Here is a 21,176-nt window from a genome sequence, read left to right on the forward strand (position 1 = left end):
AGAAAAAAAAATCCCTTAAGAACACACAAGAAATCTCATACTGTTTAAGTCAGTATGTGTTAGGGCCTTTTTTATCACTGTCTGGTTTAGACTCTTCAGGGGGATCTCATTTTCTTTGCTGCTGCAAGGAAGTAGAAACTCATTTGTGTTTTAAATGAAAGCTGTGATTCATGTGCAATCACAGGACTCTAAGAAATGGAGCTGTAAGAAAAGCATGTTATTCTGCAAAAAGTCGCAGTGAAATCAGAAGAGTTGACAATATTACGATCTGTTCTCCACCATCCTCTTGGGATGCTGCTTTTGGCAACTCAATCAAGGAAGGCTGTGGTGCTACATTTAAGGGTACCGGACTGCAAACACTTACAGAACGTCCACACTTGGATACTGGATTACATTACAGAACAAGAACTAAACAAGAAACAAAACCCCTACCCCCCCCCCCACCCCACTCCCCCCCCCAAAAAAAAAGTGGGTTTTCCTTTATTTTGATTATTTTCGTTACATTAATGAGATTAGCCAGCCCAGGAAATTAAAAACAAGATCCTTAGAGATTTTTCTTTAATGAGGGGTCAGGGAAGAGCTGCCTGGTTCAAGTTTATTTCAATGAATGCATCACACCTCTTAAGTTTATATGTAAATTAAAATTTATATATTGCATTGTAGATATTTGAAGACTACCTGTCAAATGTTACCACAAACAATATTCAACACAAAAAGTTTTATCTGGAATAGGGTATCAACTTTTTCCTTTAGGACATACATATTTAAACCTCAAAGAAGAGCAGCCCACCACAAGTCTATTAGGATGCCTCCATACAGTTTTCTTGTGGCTGCACTTCCTTTTTTATCCCTAACCTCAAAATAAGTTAATCAAAACAAAAACAACTACAACACCAGTAGTTTTGGGGTTCTATATTTATATATGCACAACGGTTTTACAATAAAAGACTTCACATCTTTTCAGACTGCAAACACTGAAGAAATAGCTGTTTGCTAGCATGCTGACTGGTCTAATTTTTCCCTTATGTTTTTATCTAATGTATTTTACATTTCCTGAGCCAAGTAAAATACAGTTAAAGACCCTCAAGCAATAAAGCTTAAAAATTAAGGGAAGAAAAATTGCAACAGTTTTCTATCTTTCGGGGTAATCCACTGGGAGTGGGTCAGGGGAATAAATCTGCATGTTATTTCTAAAGGGGTAACTATAACAGACAAAGGCAATGGAGGAAGATCTTACAACAAAGGGGAGGAAGGCATTCCAAACAAAAATATGTTGTTTTATATTGTAGCTAAATTAAATGGTCATTTTTATCTCTAGTGTTTTGGTTATGTTTATCAGTAGGGCCATAGTTTCAGAATTGCTCTCATACAGAAGAAGCTATGATCTATTTTCAGGGAAGACAGGCACTATGCAAGTTAAAAGCCTGATCCTATAGTAAATAATTCTTCCAGTAAGTGTCAGAAAAAATATCTGTGCTATTTAAAAGGAGGAAAAAATGTAGGTTAATTTTATTTATTCTGGATAAGGTGAACACCTTAAAAGGGTCATGAAAAAAATTATCATTAGCTAAGCTGATAAATGTCCACTTAGTTTGGAGACATATTTGTTAACATTGTGAGAAACACTAGCAGTAAGGGTCAGATGATGATGTAACTATACAGCAAATGGAAAGAGTATTTGGTGGAAGTGTTCTTTAACTTTGGACAATCAACATTGGGTTACAATTGGTAGCAAATGGGACATTTAAGCAATATGCTTAAATTACTTTAATGACTTTCCTCCTTCATGTTCATGGATATGAATGAGTAAAGCAAAAAAGACTCTTAATAAAGCAAGCATATTTAATTAGACTTAATTCAGAATACAGTGGCAGGAGAATCACACATTTGTTCCCTGGCAATCTCCAGATATGGCACGGAAAAAAAAAAATTAGGTTGCAGTAAACCCACATATAGAGGTACTTGTACTCAGAAATGTTTCATAACTGTCTGGCATGCGTTTCTCCAAAGCCTCCAGTCTTAGCAATGCTTCCAGACTGAAACAGAGCAGAAGGAGCAAAGCATTGGTTTGGGTTTCTTTGTTGTGTTTTTTACTTGTTTGTTTTTGTTTGGTTTTGGGGGGTGTTAAGTAGTTACCAAAAATATTCAAAAAAATTAAAAATCCCACTAAGCCCATAGTAGAAAAACAGAAATCTAAAAACATCTATGAAGCAATGCAGCAAGATGGCATCCTTTCAGGCAAAGGATTTCAGACAATTCTTGTGTGCATACAGGGTTCCCCACCACAGCCTCCATCAGCCACCCCATGCCAGAGCCCAGAAGTACCCTTCATCTACCCGAAACCAATTCTCCACAGTCAAAAGTAGAGCAAAAATCATAATCGAATCCCAGTCTTCCCCATATCTCACAAGCACACGATGAATGCTCAGAACAGTCAGAGTGATTCAATGCACTTAAATAATTTTAGCAGGTTCATAATCCGCTGAGAGACAAAATTGCTGCATTACAGAACAAATGCATGAAGATGACTGCCATACTCACTGTACTATATCCTAAATATGTTGCTATTGTAAGTTAGCAACAACAGCAAAGATCCAAAAAAAAAATTATCCTAAGTATTGACAACATCACCATGTAATAGAGATTTTCCACTAACAGACCTATAGCATCTTGCTTTCCAAAACACAGAACAATAAAAGAAAAAAAAGTTGCAAGACTCTTGCAATTTCAGGCAGCTGTTCAGGTAAAACTAAAGCCAGAAGATTGTTTATTTTAATAAAGCTATTATATGTGCAGCTTCAAATTAGGAATGGCAGGAGACCAGGGGATGCCTAAACCATCACCACCTGTTTGCCCTGAAAATCAATTAAAGTCACACTATCACAGCAATCCCTTCTTAGCTAATAAAAGTTATACAGCTTCAACGTGTGACTTTAGGTGCTTTGTGGGAATGTGCCTGAAATCTAAAGCCTTAGTCTTGTGTTACTTTGATAGTAAACACAGCTATGAACTAACCACTGTAAAACCTGCCTTTTTGGGGTTAGAGAAGGTGTTAAGGGAAAAGAGATTCTCAACTGTTGTTTTGATGCAGTGGATTGAACTAATATTCAGTAAATTCTAACAATCCAGCCAAGAACATTATATAGAGTTTTAAATAAGAGAAAACTCAAGTCCTTTATGACACATGCCTGTTCAACATATTCTGTGCTGCAGAACAGATCCAACTTTACAAGTTGAAAGCAAGGGCAGTAGAGACATCCCAAGTGTTTTAGTAATTAAACGAATATGCATAATGAACCATATGCCCAAAGGGCCTGTTCTTCATGTGGGCCAGATTTTTGTTTGAATTTTTAATTTTTATATACAGATGAAACATTTCATGTAATATAGCAACAGTGCAAAGGAACATGCTATGCAGAAAAGGAAGGAGGAACTACCCATGTGAGAACGATCAGAATACACTTGATGAATTCTGCTCCTCAATTTCCGATTCAGAGCCAAGAGGGCTTTTTTTAAAAAAAAAAAATAAAATCATTTTCTCCTTTGAACAGCTGTATTAGTCATCTGCTCAGAGTCTAGAAAAGATGCATTAAAAATATATATTTATATAGGTCATATTTATACATTTTTGTGTGTGAAATGGATTATATATATCAACATATTTAGATGCTATAAGACAAGAAAACCACTGACACTGTCAAATTCTAAAGCCTCCAATCCACGAAAAAGAAAGAGGAAAAAAAAAACACCCTACTGGGTGGTTTTCTGTTTGGCAGGTCCTGTGGTGTTATGTGAGCTGCGGTAAAATGGGACGCGCTCACATCTGTCTGTGAAACAGGAATGGACATTTTTTAAAAGATGGGTCAAATTCCCCTCTTGTTACAACAGTGTTACCCTACTGTGAACATCAGGATACCATGGCCCTGTTGCAGAAATATTAAATGCTCCAAGTTCTCTCAGTGTTGAACCATGTTTCTCCTTCCCTAGTAACATTCACCCTTTTCCATCCCTAACTCTTAAAGTGGTTCTCTAAGCAAGAGAACATAAACCACTGCAATAGATCAGTCCTTTAACCAGCAACAAAACTACCTGGTGCTTCCAGCTAATTTTCAAATAACTAGATTGCAGAATAATAAGAACTATAAACTGCCTCTTTTAAGTAGCTTTGATCCATCAGACAAATTTCTATTTTGCTTTGTAAAACCAGTACTGGGGTCTTGTCAGTGTGGACATGCTGGTTAAGGGGCAGAAAAGCTTTTCTGCAGGAACTTTACTGCTTTACTTGTTATTTATTTATTTTATATGTGACTTGGGCTCTCCAGACCGAGGGAAATCAGAACCCTTCTTAGATTTTGTTTGGGAAAGGAAAAGTTTTGGATAAATAGCAATGAGTGGCTCACAGTAGCTCAGATTGTAGCGCTGTACATCATTTAAACAAGCAACATTACAGTGGCAGTTCCATGCACCGACTTGGTAACATAGAGATAGAGTGAGGAAGCATCGACCATGCTGTAAGAAACACAGCCAGCCTGATCTGCTTTGGAATTAAAAGAGTGGCTTTTCAACAAACTCAGCAAGTTAAACTTTTCATGGGACTTAGGAAGTTCCCACCACCAAATGAAAAAGAATAGCCTGTAAAATCAATCCTGACCCTAATGTTAAAAGTATTCAAAAGCTGAAATAACAAAGTTGTAAATTATTTGCATTTGTTGGTCTCAGTCCTAATTCAGGGTTTAAGCTTTTGATACTGCTTGGTTTATGTGATCTAGTGGTCTCCGTGGAAAGACAGATAAACTTCAACGGCTGTCAGAAGACAAAAATTGACATGGAGCATCACCTTTCCCGACTGTTTAAATCCTTTAAGGAAGTGTTGGAGCAATTAGAGAGGGAGTCTAATCTTTGCAGAGTGCATTAACACTCTCCGACCTCCCAGACAATAGATCAGACCTCAGACACATAATGCTTCCCTAAGGCTTTTTAACCAGAGCATTTGATCTCATAGTCACTCCGTATGTGCTACTATAGGTATCGGTGTATAAGACAGTGTGTGTTAGGCACTAACAGACCACTAACTGTACCAGTATTCATACAAATTTTAAAATAGCAGGAAAGACATTGCAGTGCATGCTGTTACAGAGCTATGACTTCCCAGGAAAAGAAAAGAAAATGAAAAAAAAAAATAAAACCCAGAGTAGCTCTGCAAAATGTCTTCATTTTTAATAATCTCATATTTCCTTTCTGTCAACACTGTTTACTTCCCAGTTTTGGAATATAAATCTATTTTTAAAAGGCATAGATTAGTTTGTTATTCATAGAAACATTATCTGATAATAATTTCAAAATACTTTATTTCTTAACCCCTATGGAGGGACGTGAGGGAAAGGGAATTAGGAAGACAGGTCTAGTTTATTAAGGAAATTGAAATACATCATTGCAAATAATTTTCCCAAATGTGCACAAGAAAGTATCTGGGGGAGTTTTCTTAACTGCTAGAATAAGTCACCATCTAATTCCTGATGGACATGTTCTCTGAAAAAAAAATGCTAATATTACTGTATCAATTATATATTTCTCATTTAATATTCTAAACATTGTAAGAAAAGTTGCTCAGTGTATTTTTTTAATGGAATTAGACTTCCTAGCCATTATGCTCTGACAGAGGCCATGTCTAAACACTCACATGGACAATTCATAATGGGATTTTAAGACCAGCTAGCTGGATTCCCACCCACTGCTAAATAACGAGCACTGCAGTCTCACTAAGCATTCCCCCCTACCCCCACATGATATATTTGGGGTACAATGCTAGCTAACACCACTTTATATTAATCTACTAATATTTTGCTTTAGCTGCAGGATTTTGTTTTACTTTTCTAGAAATACAAAAAGTGGCTTTCGTGAAGTACTTGCTTTGCAAATATTTGTTGCTGCTCTTTAAATGTGTATCTCAAATTTGTCAAACCAAGTGCATCAAAAATGACAAAAAGGTCACATATACCTAGTATATTTAAAAACAAACGAGCCTTCAAAGTCAAAGTGTAATGCAGTTATTTCTAATCTGAACAAACAATAGACTGCATCTAATGAAAGTTGACAATTGGCTCTGATACAAAGCTGTGCAGCTCCTCTATTCCATTAAAAGATGAAAGCTGAAGGAAAGTACAGAAGACAGCAACTTCTCTCAAAAAGCAAGTAGAAAGTTCTGAATCTCAACTAGCAGAGCACATGAAGGCTGCTTTGTTATTTTTATATATGTATTTTTTGTGGACACTTCTGCTCACATATCACACTCATCTCTCATTAAACGTGCTAGCTTTCCGTGGGTAAAGTTAAGGCTCAAATAAATCAACAAATTAGACAAGTACAAAACACTACATGTCTTACATATTTATTAACACTTCTCAAAATCACAGTGCTGGCTTTTAAACAAAAAAGCACCTGAAACCAAGCTAAACTTGAATAAAATGTAGGTTGACAATTAAGACTAATATATTTAATTTTAATGAAGCGGTGGAGAAAGAGATCAAATCTCAGGGATGCTACCGGTGCCAGTGTAATCCTTTACTGTGGCAGCAGCCAAATTTATTAACAATCAATAGAACAGACTTTTTAAATCAGATTTCTGGGATTTTTCAGTTAGACCAGTGCTCCAGCTTTATTCCCCAGTGAACGCTAAAAAATAGAAGAATTATTCTGTTGTGGGGTACTTTTATTACTACTGCTATCCTTAAACAACCTTATGTCCAACACTCAAGAACTTCCCAGATGCTTAAGACTAACCTCTGAGTCAAATCAATTATTAGTTGCTAGTGCAGGAAAGTAAAACAAAGAACAGGCTTCTTTAAAAAATAAAAATAAAAAATAAAAATAAGTCTTTGCTCTGTAGTTTCTATACTAATCCTCTTTTATTTCAGATCTTGCAAAGGATCCAACTCTTTCTCATTTAAAAGAAAGAAAAAAAAAAAGTAGTAGAATGCTTTAAGAGAAACCCCTCAAGGTGCATCTGTCTCCATCATAAAAGCCAAAATGTTGTGTTACCTTCAAATATGAAATTTCTTCCAGTTGTCAACATTTCTGCAACTAGTGTTAGATTAGCGCTGAGAGAACTGGTGAATTAAATTAAAAATAAAATAGTTCAAGCAAGAAAAAGAAAACCTGCCAGAAAAATCTGACAAAAGCATGAATGTCAGAGCTGGCTCATTCATGAGAGGCCATCGCCACCTACAGGATTTTTCTTCCTCTTCTGAAAACCTGCTAGTCGTATTCAAGCAGGATTTACTCCACAGAGGATAGAAATTTTTAACCAATGTTAAATAATATAGGTTTCCTGAAGTAAATGGACTTGCAGTGACTCAAACCACCTACAGATATGTCACTACTTATTCCATCACTTCAAAAGAATACGAATTGCCTATTTCCAGAGAATGCACTGTTTTAATTTAACGTCTTATAAATAAAGGATTTGTCTTTTTTTGAAGAAAAAGATGAAGAAAAACCATAAAGTATTGATAGGGATGCTCCACTGATAACAGAGGAGATAATTGTCAATGCCTAAAGTCTTTCTGTAAAACTGAGTGTTTTAAAATGCTTTCTAAGAGATGCCAGCTCAAAGTAATGTGAATGAAACAAAACCAAGCAGATCTGGACTGAAGGAAAATCAGTACACCTAGGTTCTTGGAGGGGGCGGCACATTAAGAAAGAAAAAGAATTTTTACATCTAATGAAGATTTCACTTCCTAATAGGACTTCCTACTTTTTTTTTCTCCTACAATTTTCTGACAAGAAACAAGAACAATACATGCTTGGACTGAACTGGATACTTTTTCCTTGTGCAGTTTTCATAGTGCACATCCCTACCAAACTCTGGGAATTTTAAACAAAACCATCTGAAATTGTTATCTCCAGTAGCAGTGAGCAAGTAGTTTCTCTGTCTCTCTCAGTCCTGTTTAATGTGACTCTTGCACAGATATAGTCCTCAGTAAACTTGAAATACTAATTTCACTTTCATTTAAATAAAGTGAGCTTTCAGGAAAGGCAACAGACAAATTGGGAAAATAAGTGATGGGATCCTGATATGCAATATCATCTCTTTAGGACCAAATAAATTGGCAAATGATAACAAATTCCTGTTTTTTGTTAACCTATTAATTACTTGATAGGAATTAAACATTACTGCTTTCTCACAAATTTGGAAGTTCCTCTAAAGAATTTAAAACAGAAAAAAAAAAAGCCAATTTTTAGGCATTGTGTATTTTAGACTTTGGCAGCTCTTTTGCAGCAAATTCCTAACATTGGGTTGGAGATTTGTAAGACAGCAATAAGAATCAGGACAGAAAAAAAAAAAAAAACTTTGGACATGAAAGTTTTGCAAATCTATTGGGAATAACAGAGCCCATGACACCTTTGTGGATAGCAAATCTGATCTTTATAAAATAGTGTTTTCATTTTTTTTTTTTTTTTTAAGACCAAAAAAAAAAAAAGAAGAGTAAAAGGCTAATCTCTACCTAGCCTCCTAAGCAGGAGAACACAATGTATCTGCTAACGTGAAGTTGAAAACCGGAGTTCAGCAATGCTGAATATACAAATAAAACTAATAACAAGCAAGAGTACAATTTTACCCTGCCAGACAAAGCAAAATAAATACAAGACATACAAAAATACATACTAAACGTACAAAACAATATAAGAGCAACAAAAATCTAACAAAACTTCCAAAGACACACAAAAAAAAAACTTTAAAAGACACAAGACGTTATATATTAAAAAAGAAAAGGCTTCATAAATCAAACAGCTAAAGTACAATACAATATAGCAAACTCCAGCCAGACCACAAAGAGGGTTCTCTCTTCATAAACATCAGATCAGGCTGCTAAAATTATTACCAAAGCTCTCTTGTAACTGTCACCTGTGGTGGGTATAATTACAGGCTACTGCTGCAAGCACGCCCACGTCATATGGCAATAAAAGGACCTACAGCTTGCCAAGACCAGGCAGACAATGGAGAACATACACCACCTGACGAGAGCCCAAAAAGATCAGCCAGGGAGACTAATAAAAATGACAGCTTAGAAACAAATGACAAAGCTTCAGCCACAAAAAAGGCAATATCAAATTAGCTGGAAACGCAAGCGCTGAGCAGAGTTCTCCAACAGGTCACAACTCGAGCAGAAAGCCAGTCAGAATTGTTTTCAGATGCATTTAGTTCAGGTTTTAGCTATAAAGGGCCATTTTTACTTTTTTTTTTTTTTCCTAAAACAAAAATGTTTGCTCATTTGGGGTTGGCTTTGTGAGCTGCCATTAGCCAAACAGATTAAAACTATATATGTATATACACGCTTTTATATACATACACTATATATATGTGTGTATATATATATACACTTCTAACCCAGGTCTAGACAGATAGCTAGATATTTATATGTTAATACAGGCACCTTCTATGTGCCTCTTAAGGATATATCTGTACGCCCCATAACAAAGCTGAATTTCTTACTCATTTCATTAATTCTTTATTGAATGCCTTCATACAGTCTGCACTCCCACTGACCAACCATACAAACGCTCTTCTTCTGGCAGAATTGGGCTTTTACCTGAACACCCTGTAACGTCTAGCACATGCAACTGACATATTCAAAGATTTTATTCATCAAGTAAAAACAATGCAATGCAATTACAAAAAGAGTGAGAGACAGGGGCTTGGGGGTCTCATTACCCAGGCTGAGTGAATTGCTCCTATGTGATGCATGCACAGCACACAAGGCATTGCTATCGAAGCTCCTCAACCCCAAAAGCAAGGGACTCACTTTACAGCATGCCTTGTTAAGCAGGCCCAGAGGAAAAAAAACTATTATTCCTCAGATGCAAAACTGTTGTTGTTTTTGTTTTGTTCTGGAACGTTTCACTGGTAAAAAAGCAAATCCTTGAACTCCTGAGCTAGAAACATTAAGACCACCTAGCCTTTTTAGAGTGCAAAAAGGATCTGGGTATCAGTCACTGCTATGCTCTATCTCACTCTGGCTCCAATGCTTCAAACTTTGTTTTTTTCAGCCTTGTTTATAGTGTTGTCAAGCTTCTAAGTGGTTATTTCCCTATTAACTTTGTCCTTGTTTGTTCTTGCATTTTTTAAAGAGCTGGAAATAACATGTGTTTACTTTGCTGTGTGTCTCTCAGCATCATCAATATTACTGTTGCTATTCCAGGAATTTTAACTGCTGCAGCAAAGCAAAGCCCAGAATCTCAAGCTTAAATCATATTCCCCTCAACCACAAAAGAATAATACTGGAAATGTAAAATTGCCGGGAGAAGGGCAAAACCATCTCCTTTAATTGCCCAGAGAAGCCTGTTTCTCATCCAAGCAGTTACTTGCATGTGTCAGGTAACGTGCTCAGAACGGCTTTGCATGCACAATGTTGAATTTTCACAGGCAGTGGCATGAGCAACGTGGAGGAAGCAGGATGTAAACGTTTCCTCTGTCATTAGAAAAATGCTTTTACAGGGATATAATAGCTTGAAATAAAAACATACCTCTGATCCAGCCTTTTCACAGGAGTTCAAGACAATAATTTTTAAAGATGTGACTTTGCCAGGGATTTACAGAGGCAAAGAGCAGAGGAAATGTTAGGGACTCTGAAGAATTAGTTACTAGGCCAAATTCTCAAAACACTGCCTCTGACTGCTCTTCCAGTGCTAGCTCTAGTCTTAAATATGTTTTTTTTTATTATTATTTTTTCATCAGAGTGCTATTTCTCAGCTTTCCTATTTAAAAAGGGACTGCATTCATCTCTTTTCCGATTGCTTCTTTAAAACTGCAGCAAAGCATAAGCTACAAATGGGCTGAGAAAAGCCCTCAGCAAAAGCTCTACAGTAAAGCGGAAGTGAGGACCATCTCTTTTGCATTAATACTTTTTTTTTTTTTTTAAGCTTTTTCTTTTTCCAAGTTCCCTATTCAGTGTTTGAAGAATACTCATTCTTCTCTCTTTAGGATTACATCTATTCATTTTATTTAGCTTTTTAATGTGGAGGCATTTTAATCTACCATTACTTTAATGCTGTTCCCAACTAGTTTGGGAACAATGATTTATATTTCATCTTCAGCTATGAGGATAAAAAAAGGAGAAATAAAGACTATACCCTTCTCATCAGTTACACATGTAGTAATGGTGGGGCGGTTTGTGCTTTGTATCAGAGAACTGCTTCTTCAAAATTCACAGGGCAAATAAGAAGAAATACAGGAGCTCATGTGAAAGAGCATCTTCCTCCCTCTCCCTGTAGGAGAAATGTTACCATCTACTGGTAATTCAGAAGTAAAGTGTCACTGAAACTTATCTTCTATCCCTCTGTTTGGTTGGCCAGAGGTCCAAGAGATGATTGGCGACTTGGTATCTATCCTAAATTGTTCAGATTTCATTGTTTTCATTTCTCCATAGATTGCACATGTTCCCTGTAAAACTTTTGCCCCAAACACTTCCTTTTATTGATCTAAAACTCCCTTCCCACCAAAAAATAAATAAATAAATAAATAAAAGATTAAATAAATAAATAAAAGATTAAATAAATAAAATACCACTGTGTTTCAAAACAACATGAGTTAAACTGGATGTTTTACCAGCATTTTTTTTTGTCATGGCCAGTGTTGAATTACATTCAGTACAAACAGGGCTGGAACATTTTGCTTTGCTTAGAAAAGTCTAGGCAAAACATGAAGATGGTTGTCCACATGCAGAATGGAAGACTTATTCCATGTTAACTCCAGAAGGCTTAGATTTTGAGTTAAACATCTTTCCAGGGGGGGACGACACAACGACATTTCCCTCTTACTGATGTGTAATTAGTGATTTTAGAGGACATTGTCAACAAGGTAATGGCCTTTTGTCTTTAAATCGTCAGTATTAATATAGCCCAGCTCAACAGGGATTAAAAATTATTCACGTCTAGTGAAATAGTTGGTGTCTCCTCTATGAGATGAGTTCAGCTGGGCTCAGATCCAGCTCTCATATCACAAGCTTAAGTGGCTGCATATTAAATCTTGTAATAAGGAGAGATGCCCAGAAGTTCATGGGCTGCACAGTTCATGGGCTCAACTCTCTCTCCCTGCTATCCTAGATTAGGGCTGAAGCAAACCGGCAAAGAGCAGCTTCACCCACTTCACCCCATGACTCCTCACAACTTCCAGTTCCCATGTTCCAAGAGCCCAGCAACAAAAAAAGGGGGCATTCTCCAGCTCTTTCAGGATTTACAAAAAGCTTTGGAGCTCTGAACCAGAGAAGGGTGCCAAAATCCCACCTCTGCAGCAAGGAGCTCAAAAGCTTAAGTTTGGGTTTGCTGCTGTATCCACAACTCCCAGCAGCTCTGCTGAGTATCCAGAAACCCCAGGGCTTTCCTGCTCTTCCATCAGCTGGCTTTTTGGGAAGCCCAAACAGCTCCAAAATAATCCCACACTTGTTTTCCCTGCTGCCCAGTATTCAATAACTACAGGCATTTTGATCAGAAACTCCACATTTTGACTACATTAAGTTGTGTCATCATGTTTTCCTCCTGGTACTAATCCATCTTAAAAGAATTATCAGCCCCCCTGCAACATCACTGCAAAATAAAATAAATACTGCCCATGCTGCATTCGTTGTCTGGCTGCCAGCTAGGATAGAGCCTGAAAAACTGCTCCCACCTGTACCCACCCTGGCAGCAGCCTTGCTTTGCAGAGACCTGAACCTGATGCAGGGGGACACGCTGCCAGTAAAAATGAGGGATGCTGGCGTGGGTTTGTGTGCAGGGACCCTGAAGCACACCAGCAGCGAGCGCTGCCAGTCACGCTGGAGGTGCGATGGTGGCTGGTTTCCCATCATTTGCCTGATCCTGTCAATGTCTTGTGGCTATCATGCAAACTTTACAAAAAAATACGATAGTAAGAATTCCAGTCGATATATTCTTTTAATTTGCACCAGATTATAGATTTTTTTTAATGCAATTACTGTAATTTCATTAAATGACATAATTACCATTAATGCAGAGGAAAACTGTCAATAGAAGGTGTAATTATGTTGTATAAAATCACAAGCACAATGTGCAATGATGCATAATTCCTCATGAAAATCATTCTGTGACTAAAATTAACTTTTAAAATATTTTTAAAATACATATTGTGCAGTAGGAACGATTCAGTTCTTATTATGGATTTAACTTCCACAACTGATTTGGTGAGAGAGGGAGCAGGGGAGGCAGGGAGAGCATGCATGTGGAAGGGAGAAGTAGAAATTCAGCTTAAAAGCACACTAGAAAGGTAATATAAGTTTTCATATGCACGAGGGGGAAAAACAAACAGCTTATTATCAGATACACAAGACAACTTGTAAGCAGACGTTCCCTTAGGCACATTTCACCACGCAGCTTTCTGGACACCATTAACATAACGTGGAAGCAATGTCTCAATGAAGAAAGGTGTGACAAAAGGAAGGAGTGATGAGGATGAGGCTAAAACCACAATATTTGCTCTGGAAACTGGGAGCAAATTGTTCAGGGTAGGATATGGAAATTGTCAGGCACACAAGAACATCTATAAAGAGATATATTATGGGATGCTTTTGAGGATGTTCAAAATAAAGCCCTTTTCAAGGGGTATGTTCGTAGACTAGAAGGAGAAGAGTACATGGACAAAGACTTAAGATCTCTCCCAGGATAACACTATAAGCAACAATTCCCACACATGCTAATATTCTCAGGTACACACAATGTCTATCAGTGTATTGTGTTTTGTTTTGTTTTCTATTATTATTATTATTTTTGTACCAGAGCAACGATAAAGTCTACAAGATAAATAATCCAGGAAGCCTACATGTGACTTTCCTCTGACCCACCACGTTTACCCTAGCACTTGTGTAACACAACTCACACTAATTCCTTTGTGCACAGGGCAAGCCTCACTGAAAGTGAATTTTAGCTTTTTTCCTCACATCACTCAACCCTATTTCCAACACCTAAAACCTCTAAACCTGAAAATGCCGATGAAAAGTATGATTTCATTTCTATACCAGAGGAAAAAAACAACACATACTCAAGTTCTTTGACTGCCTGCTCTCACAAACTAAAAAAAGCTTGGGATGATGCATCTTGTAAGAAAAACATGGTGACAGCATTTTTCTCATTCACTTGTGTCCTGCCTGCACTGTCCTGTTTCCTCTGTCCTTTTTCTCTTGCGCACCCAGAAGTAGCAGCAAATGTCCTTGTCACACTTGCAAGCTGTCAGCACTAATGGGGAGGGAGGTACACTGTAATAAAGACTAAAACAGGAAGGTGTAAGAGTCTGCGTCCTTGCCTATTGCAATGCTCTGATGATCTCTTAAAAATATTTTCTTCCATCTGGTGGTGTTTTTAGTTTGATAGCTTAAGAAAATAAGGTTCACATGCGTGAGGAGCTTTGTGCATTTTCCCTGCCTCTAGTTTTGAATGTCAGATACAAGTGGGATGTTAGCAAGGACAAATATTGGACAAGTTAAGCTTTTTCAAAGCCAGGTACTGAAGACATATAGATGTTATTTTCTGGGGAAAGATGATTTTAAAACAATACTATTTTATACACCTTTTATTTAAACTGTTAAGAGTGGAGTACAAGTGCAGGGCAGGGCAGTACAGATGCTGCACCTATCACGCTGTGTACATATTTTCACAATTATGAACACACATACTGGAAATAGTGAGAGATAGAGAATTAGCACTTCATTATAAATGCCTGAGTGGAATTATTTCCATGTGGGAAAAATCAAATACACTTCACTTTTGGTTCGTAGAAGAAATCTGCTCTTTTATTCTTAGTCATGTATTTTTATTCCTGTCCCACTACTGACTTTCTGTAGCAAACCGGGAGCATTATGTTACCCAGTAAAGATGTTAACATCTGTAATTTGTAACCTTCTGTCTTTTTGTTCATCTTAGTTTTCACCTGGAAACAATTCCTTTTTCTACGGACTCACTTGCCCACCTTTTTTTTTTTTTTATGCCTCTCTACCACTTACAAACTTTTCCCAAGTTTAGAAAACTGAACTTCAGAGCTATAACTTCACAAGTATTTTGTTTCCTAATTGAGCAAATCTTTTAAGCACGTGCTTAGATTCCTGCTTAATGGTGATGGCAGGATGTTGGCGCTGGGATTTTACTTCCCTGCCTCTTTCCAGCACAGTGTGCACAACCGTACAATTCCCTTGCGCACAACCATACAGCTCCCTTGAACAGCCACATACCTGCTTTAGTGAGGTACCAGGGACTCCGCTCTCCTACATGCCATACAAAGAGGATTTGAGAGCTGCCAATATTGCAAACAAATATGCATGCATAGCAACTCCATGTGTTTCAAGAAAAACATCATCTTAAAGGCCTAAAGGGCAAGGTGAAGTTGATTTAGGTTTTCTTCCTCTTAGCACTTTCAGTATGCATCCTACAGTGTATCAGTTAGCATCTTTAGTGTGCATCCTACAGCGTATCAGTTAGCATCTCTGTTCTTCAGTAGAGAAAACACTTCAAGGTACTAGTCAGCAGCTCTTGAACCATTAATGCTAGATATGATCTAAATAAGCTTTGAACAAAAGCAGGAAAAAAATACACAGAAAAGACCCTCTCATCCTACCTACTCTTACGTGCACATCATCCCTCTAATCTGCAGGGTGAAAGACAGCTTCTCCATCTTTGCTCTGATTTTCTTTCAATCACTTTACTTATCTGTAGCAAATACACTGTGAAGTGTTTTCCTCAAAAGAGCCTTTAAGTGATTTATAATTCACAGACAGTAAAAGGAGGAGAAATCTTGAAGATGTGGCTGCTATTTTGCTTAATCAACACTAAAAAACAAACAAACAAACAAACCAAAAAACACCTTTCTTTTTGCATACTGGACCACCACAAAATGATTTTGCAACCTTTAATGGCATGCCAAACATTTCAAGCATGAAGAAAATGTCACACCGCGGAATAAAAACCAGGCAAAACCTTTTTGTGCTTGAGTGGATTATGAAAAAACTGCAAATGGGGTATTTACTACCAAGAGGAAAAAGGAGAAGACTGAAAAGTGGGACAGGCAGGTGAAGAACTTGGGTTTTTGTTTGCAGAGGGGAGATCACACTGACCAGGCTTTCCTTTTTTTTTTTTTCCTTGCTTTTAAAGGGGAAAAAAAAAAAAAAGTAATGTATTGTGATGGTCAGGGGAATAAATTTGTAACTGGTGACGTCAGCAGAGCTTCTGTGCCACAAGGACATGTAGCGTACTCTGGGGTGGCAGCATGCAAAGCAGACACTGATAACCTGTAGCTAAATACCTCCCCATTGCAAGGGAAGACAGATGGGAAAGCAACCATTAGCTCGGTGCATCATGCAAATCAAAGATATCTCCCTGCAGTTGGTATCCACCCTCTTTGCTACAACCTCCCTCCTTTCCTAACATCCAATTTCCAAGCTCTAAAAAGGTCCAGAACAGTCACATGTTCAAACCTTCACAGGGTGGTGTCACCAAGCACACTGACTCAGGTGTCCTGAGCACAGGTCAGCAAAAGCCTCTGAACCAAGCCAAAAAAAAAAAAAAAAAGACTATTTCTGAAGGTCTAATTTCCATGTCCAGCAGGCCAAACACTGGCCTGGCTGCCATTGAAATCTGTACACCCTGCAGCCATGTAGCTACAAAATACCAATAACAGTAAACGATAAATGGCTTTACGCTGGTGGAAAGGAAGGCACGGTAACACTCGATATCTTATATCACTTAGCCTCATGCAATAAAAGAAGAAATCCACTTACCACAAATGCTATCATGCTCTTTACTGTGGACTCCCAGAGAAAGCAGCTCTGAAGGAATTGTATTGTATTCCATATTGCCATAGTGATTTTTTTCACACGATCAACATTTCTCGATAAGATCTGATAAATATTGAGTGGGAGGAGGGGAGGAGAAGAGGTGTTTAATCAAACACTCTAATATCCTACAATTGCTTCAGAAACAGGGATAATTTAAGCTACAAATGCATGCCAGGGCACATATTACAAATAAAGCTTCTATTTCAGAGACACTCTCCAGCTCCTGTCTGCTTTCTGATTACACCCATACCTTCCAGATTTTCCTTATCCCTCAGGAAAAAAAAAAAAAAAAAAAAAAAAAAAACCACCTCTTGACGCCAAAACTAAATAGAACAGTAACAGAAACCTATCTTTGCTCCCTTTCAATTTTCATAGTACAGCAGTGTCTGAGGAGAAGGGCTCAAAATAATTTAATCCAAACACAGAACCTCTTCTCTATGTGTTTTGGATTAGTCCATAGAAATAAATGTGAATTTTAGCCTTATTATCGATCACCTTTATTTTAAAAAGAATAATAGCTATCATTCTGGAATCCTATGGATATTTTAACTAGCTAACTTAGACCTAAATTCTCGTTTCCAAAGAAAGGAATACAGCTTATGTTTTACTTTAGGTGCTGTGAACTGTGCAACATCTACAACAATCATTTTCCCTATTCTGAAGCACAAAGCAAAACTACTGATGCAAACTAGATCAGAAAGCAATTCTGCGTTAACACAAACAAGCCTTTAAACATACGCAGAAATACACAGAATTTACATGTGTTGTGTTTTATGCTTAAATAGGTTTTGTTCTTGCAACCATACTACAGCAACTCAAAACTTTCCAAAACAAACAAGAGCTTAGCCCAGAGACAATCTTTACCTTCTTAGAAAATTTGCAGTTCTCTTCAGTGAAACGCTTTTCTCGGGGCTTGAATGTTCTAATACTTGCTTTTACCTTAAAAAAAAAATCATACTTTTTAATTCATTATTTCGGGATCTTTCTCTTTTCATCCTGTGCATGATTTATGAGGAGCTGCCAGGTATACACAGTGACACCCTCTGCAACCCTGGCACATATCTGTTGACCTGAAGAGCAGTGACAACACAAACAGTACCCCCAAACTTGTGATGCCCCTTGATCCAGGGGCCCACTCCATCATGCACATGCAATCCTTAATTCACAGGAGTCTGCAAGAGTTAAACTGGGCAAGGCTGAACTCACTTCAGGGGCATTCAGAAGCGCAGTGAAAGAAACCAAGGGGACATCTTACAGAGGAATTGAAATAAATATTTTAAATCCTACACATTCACTGTAGGTGTAAGAACCTTGAACTTCTCTGCCCGACACTTGGCAGCAGCCCTGCTCCCCAGATTTTGGTTGACCAACCTCACCGCACCACAGGGCCAGCAAAAGCAGAGCAGCAGTACAGCCCACAATGGCCTTAATAAATAGGATTCTATTCAGTAAAGGCTGGAGGGCAAAAGCAATTGAGACTGACTCAGCCACCTAAAAAACTAAGTGCAGCATGTATATGCCTCATTAATTTTCCTGTCAACACCCTGGGAAGAGAACATTGTGGGTCAGCTTTTTGGGGAGGAAGTAGGTGTTAAAAGTAACATATAATAATCTAAACATTAAGCCCTTTTTTGGCTGCTGCAAATGAAGCCCTGGTGCACGGTAATTGACACCTCCTTCCTAAGATGCCTGTGGTCACTCTAAGTCCTAACGCGCCTCTGAATTGTCCTATCCACCTAGATGGGCTGTCACAGTATGATGTGCCAATACCTCCTCACCCATGGTATGAAACAGGCCTCCGTGACCCCAATGCAGTTAGGACGGAACTTTACTTGCTTGGCTACTGGTTTTAAAGGATCAATTACCCCCCTCCCATACATTTCCCCCCCATTCCTTACACAAATGATAAGCAAAGAGAAAATATTTTAACTTACAGGATTAAATAGGACATCCAGCTCCAAGTAAATTACTCCTTTTGAAGCACGTTCCAAGTCTTTATTCTTCAGCGTGTAACAACTTTGTTTACCGTTTCTGATCTATAGTTTGGGGGGAGAAAAAGCATCAATATTTTCCCATCTGTAATTCACAATTTTAAAAGACACTACTAAAAAAAAAAAAACACTCAGGCACAAAAATCCTCCCCAAACCCTGATAATATACTCAGAGTCTGAAATACAAAATGACCATTGGATTAGAGACCTATAAAATTGCAGATTAAATCTCTTATGGTCCAACTTTAATTTACAGACCTTGTACTTTATAGTAGAGCAGCGCACGCAATAACCAGTTTGAAAATTCTGCCCTGGAAGCCAGTGAGTTGATGGGAAGTAATCAGCCTCCGTTATTACAGGTTGAAAATGGAATTTTTCTTCCAAAGTTCAGAAAGAGACACAACAACTTGCCTACCTACTGCACGCTCCAGTACATGAACCCACTTCTTAATGCTTAGTTTATTGCAAGGTTGTCAAATTATTACCCAGGAAATGAATATAATCCAAAGAAATTAATCAGCTTAAGTGGAGTGAATGTTTATGTAACAAATGTTCAAAATGAACAAATTCATGTAAAAGACTTCTCCCCCCACCCCACTCCTGAATTTCAATACAATTTCTATGCTCTAATCTGCCGGTTGGCCCTATCACATTAAATGTCTATAAAAACAACAACACCACCAAAAAAACTCCCTAACCATTTTGTAAACTATTTGGCTCAAATCAAAAGCATTCTCTCTTCAAAAAGTGATGGCAGAAATGTATTTATTATACACAGTAGGATATGTATTGATTAAACATTTGGCTTTTTAGGAAGCAGACCAGTTAATTCTAAACAGCAGTAACATAAAAAACTGCAGCTTACCAAAAAGCTACATTCAGGGACTGTAATGATCAAAGATTAAAGATAACGGAGGAAATTTGGGGGCATGAAATTGCAACCATATTTAAAACGGCTATTGCTGCTCTGGCATTTAGAAGAGGTACTCATATAAACCATGGCAGAAATGAGTAAGGGAAAAAAAAAAAAAGCTATAATGGGAACCAAGTGATTTCACATGACAAGGGAAAGGTCACTTTCCTTCCCTATGTTGCTCCACCCTTTCTGTACCAATTAGCTAGTCAAAGCATAGATGGCTTTCCTGGCTAACAGTTGAAAGGGAAGAGGGCTCTCATAAAGACCAAGTTTGCATCCTCAGAGGTGTCCAAACAGGAACTCCAGCTTTTACTGTGTTCTCATCCAAATCTTTGCTTAACTGGATGCTGGGAGTTACCCAGCCATTTGCAAGGTCTATTTAATAATAGCAATAATAACAGGCATTGTATTAAACTGATCGTGAATCTCCTCTGCTTTCACTGCAAGAGAACACAAAGGGTTGGAGGCAAAGGATGCTGCCAAGAAAGTAGCAGGCAAAAAATTATTCAGATAACCTGCAGTCTCAAAGCAGCAAATCTGCTGAAGTGCCTAGCCCCATTTTTAGGATAGACTGACATCAGAGGGTTCTCGGACTAACTACCACATAAAATAGTCTGCCTGTCAGAAAGGATTCTAGTTTTCTACTTCTTCAACAATTCCCCCTACCAAATCCATCCCTACCCCAAGCAAGTGCAAAAATAGTTTTAAAAGAAAAAAAAAAAATGTTTCTAAATTGAAGACTTCATTTAATTTTCCAAACTGAAAATTGCCGTGAGTTATACCCAGCAGTGTTTCTGCAGAGATGCAAGAGTCCAGGCACATATCATAACATCATAATTCTGGATTCTCCACACTTACGAATTTGGTGACTGAATTTCTGCGTATTTTGGTTACAAACATTTCTCACAGGGTTTCATCCTTGTGATGAATTCCTTTGGTGGTAAGAACGTGTTTTAATCTGAATATATTTTTTACCTACATCTTTCAAGAGCACAGCCAACCAGGAAAGACATCTTAGCGATGCTGTCACTACTGAGAAGGTCTAGCAACACAGCATTCGGCATTCAAAAAAATGTTTCTCAATTTGGATATTTTTAATTTGCCCAACTGGACCTGAATCAAACATTTGGGGGTGCCTATAGATGTGTTCATACAGTAACTTTCAAATCAGCAACAAAATTTCCATCTCCAAATTTCCATTTGAAAATGGGCGTTTGCTTGGAAGTTTTTTTAAAATGGTGTTGTTATTGTTGCTGTTATTTTTAAATTGGACAGGGCAGAAAATATAGCAGTGCAGATCCACTTTTGCAGTCAGCTCCATTTGGCATCCTTATTTCAAAATGTTTGACTTGTCTAGTAAAAGATATGCAATTATAACTCAGTCTAAGACTAAACATTCATACAGATCTAGCTTTTGACCTTCAGGATTAAAAAAAAAAA

At 37.7% G+C, this 21,176-nt stretch overlaps 1 protein-coding gene across 17 annotated transcripts in view; it reads right to left on the reverse strand.

Moving 5' to 3' along the window:
- The window catches only part of MCTP2 (multiple C2 and transmembrane domain containing 2), a 155,009-nt gene that overhangs the window by 30,108 nt on the left and 103,725 nt on the right, over positions 1-21,176 (reverse strand). For 15 of the 17 annotated variants that reach the window (XM_068695706.1, XM_068695708.1, XM_068695705.1 and 12 more), the window contains 3 exons: positions 18,764-18,865; positions 17,694-17,768; positions 16,773-16,892 (listed from right to left, as the gene is read on the reverse strand). In XM_068695706.1, the coding sequence (XP_068551807.1) occupies positions 16,773-16,892; positions 17,694-17,768; positions 18,764-18,865 (297 nt within the window). Of the gene's footprint in view, positions 1-1,824; positions 2,037-16,164; positions 16,298-16,772; positions 16,893-17,693; positions 17,769-18,763; positions 18,866-21,176 lie in introns of those variants that run through there. The other 2 variants (XM_068695721.1, XM_068695719.1) reach the window with 2 other exon arrangements.

Source organism: Anas acuta, chromosome 12, assembly GCF_963932015.1.
Source record: "Anas acuta chromosome 12, bAnaAcu1.1, whole genome shotgun sequence".
Taxonomy (NCBI): Eukaryota; Metazoa; Chordata; class Aves; order Anseriformes; family Anatidae; genus Anas; species Anas acuta.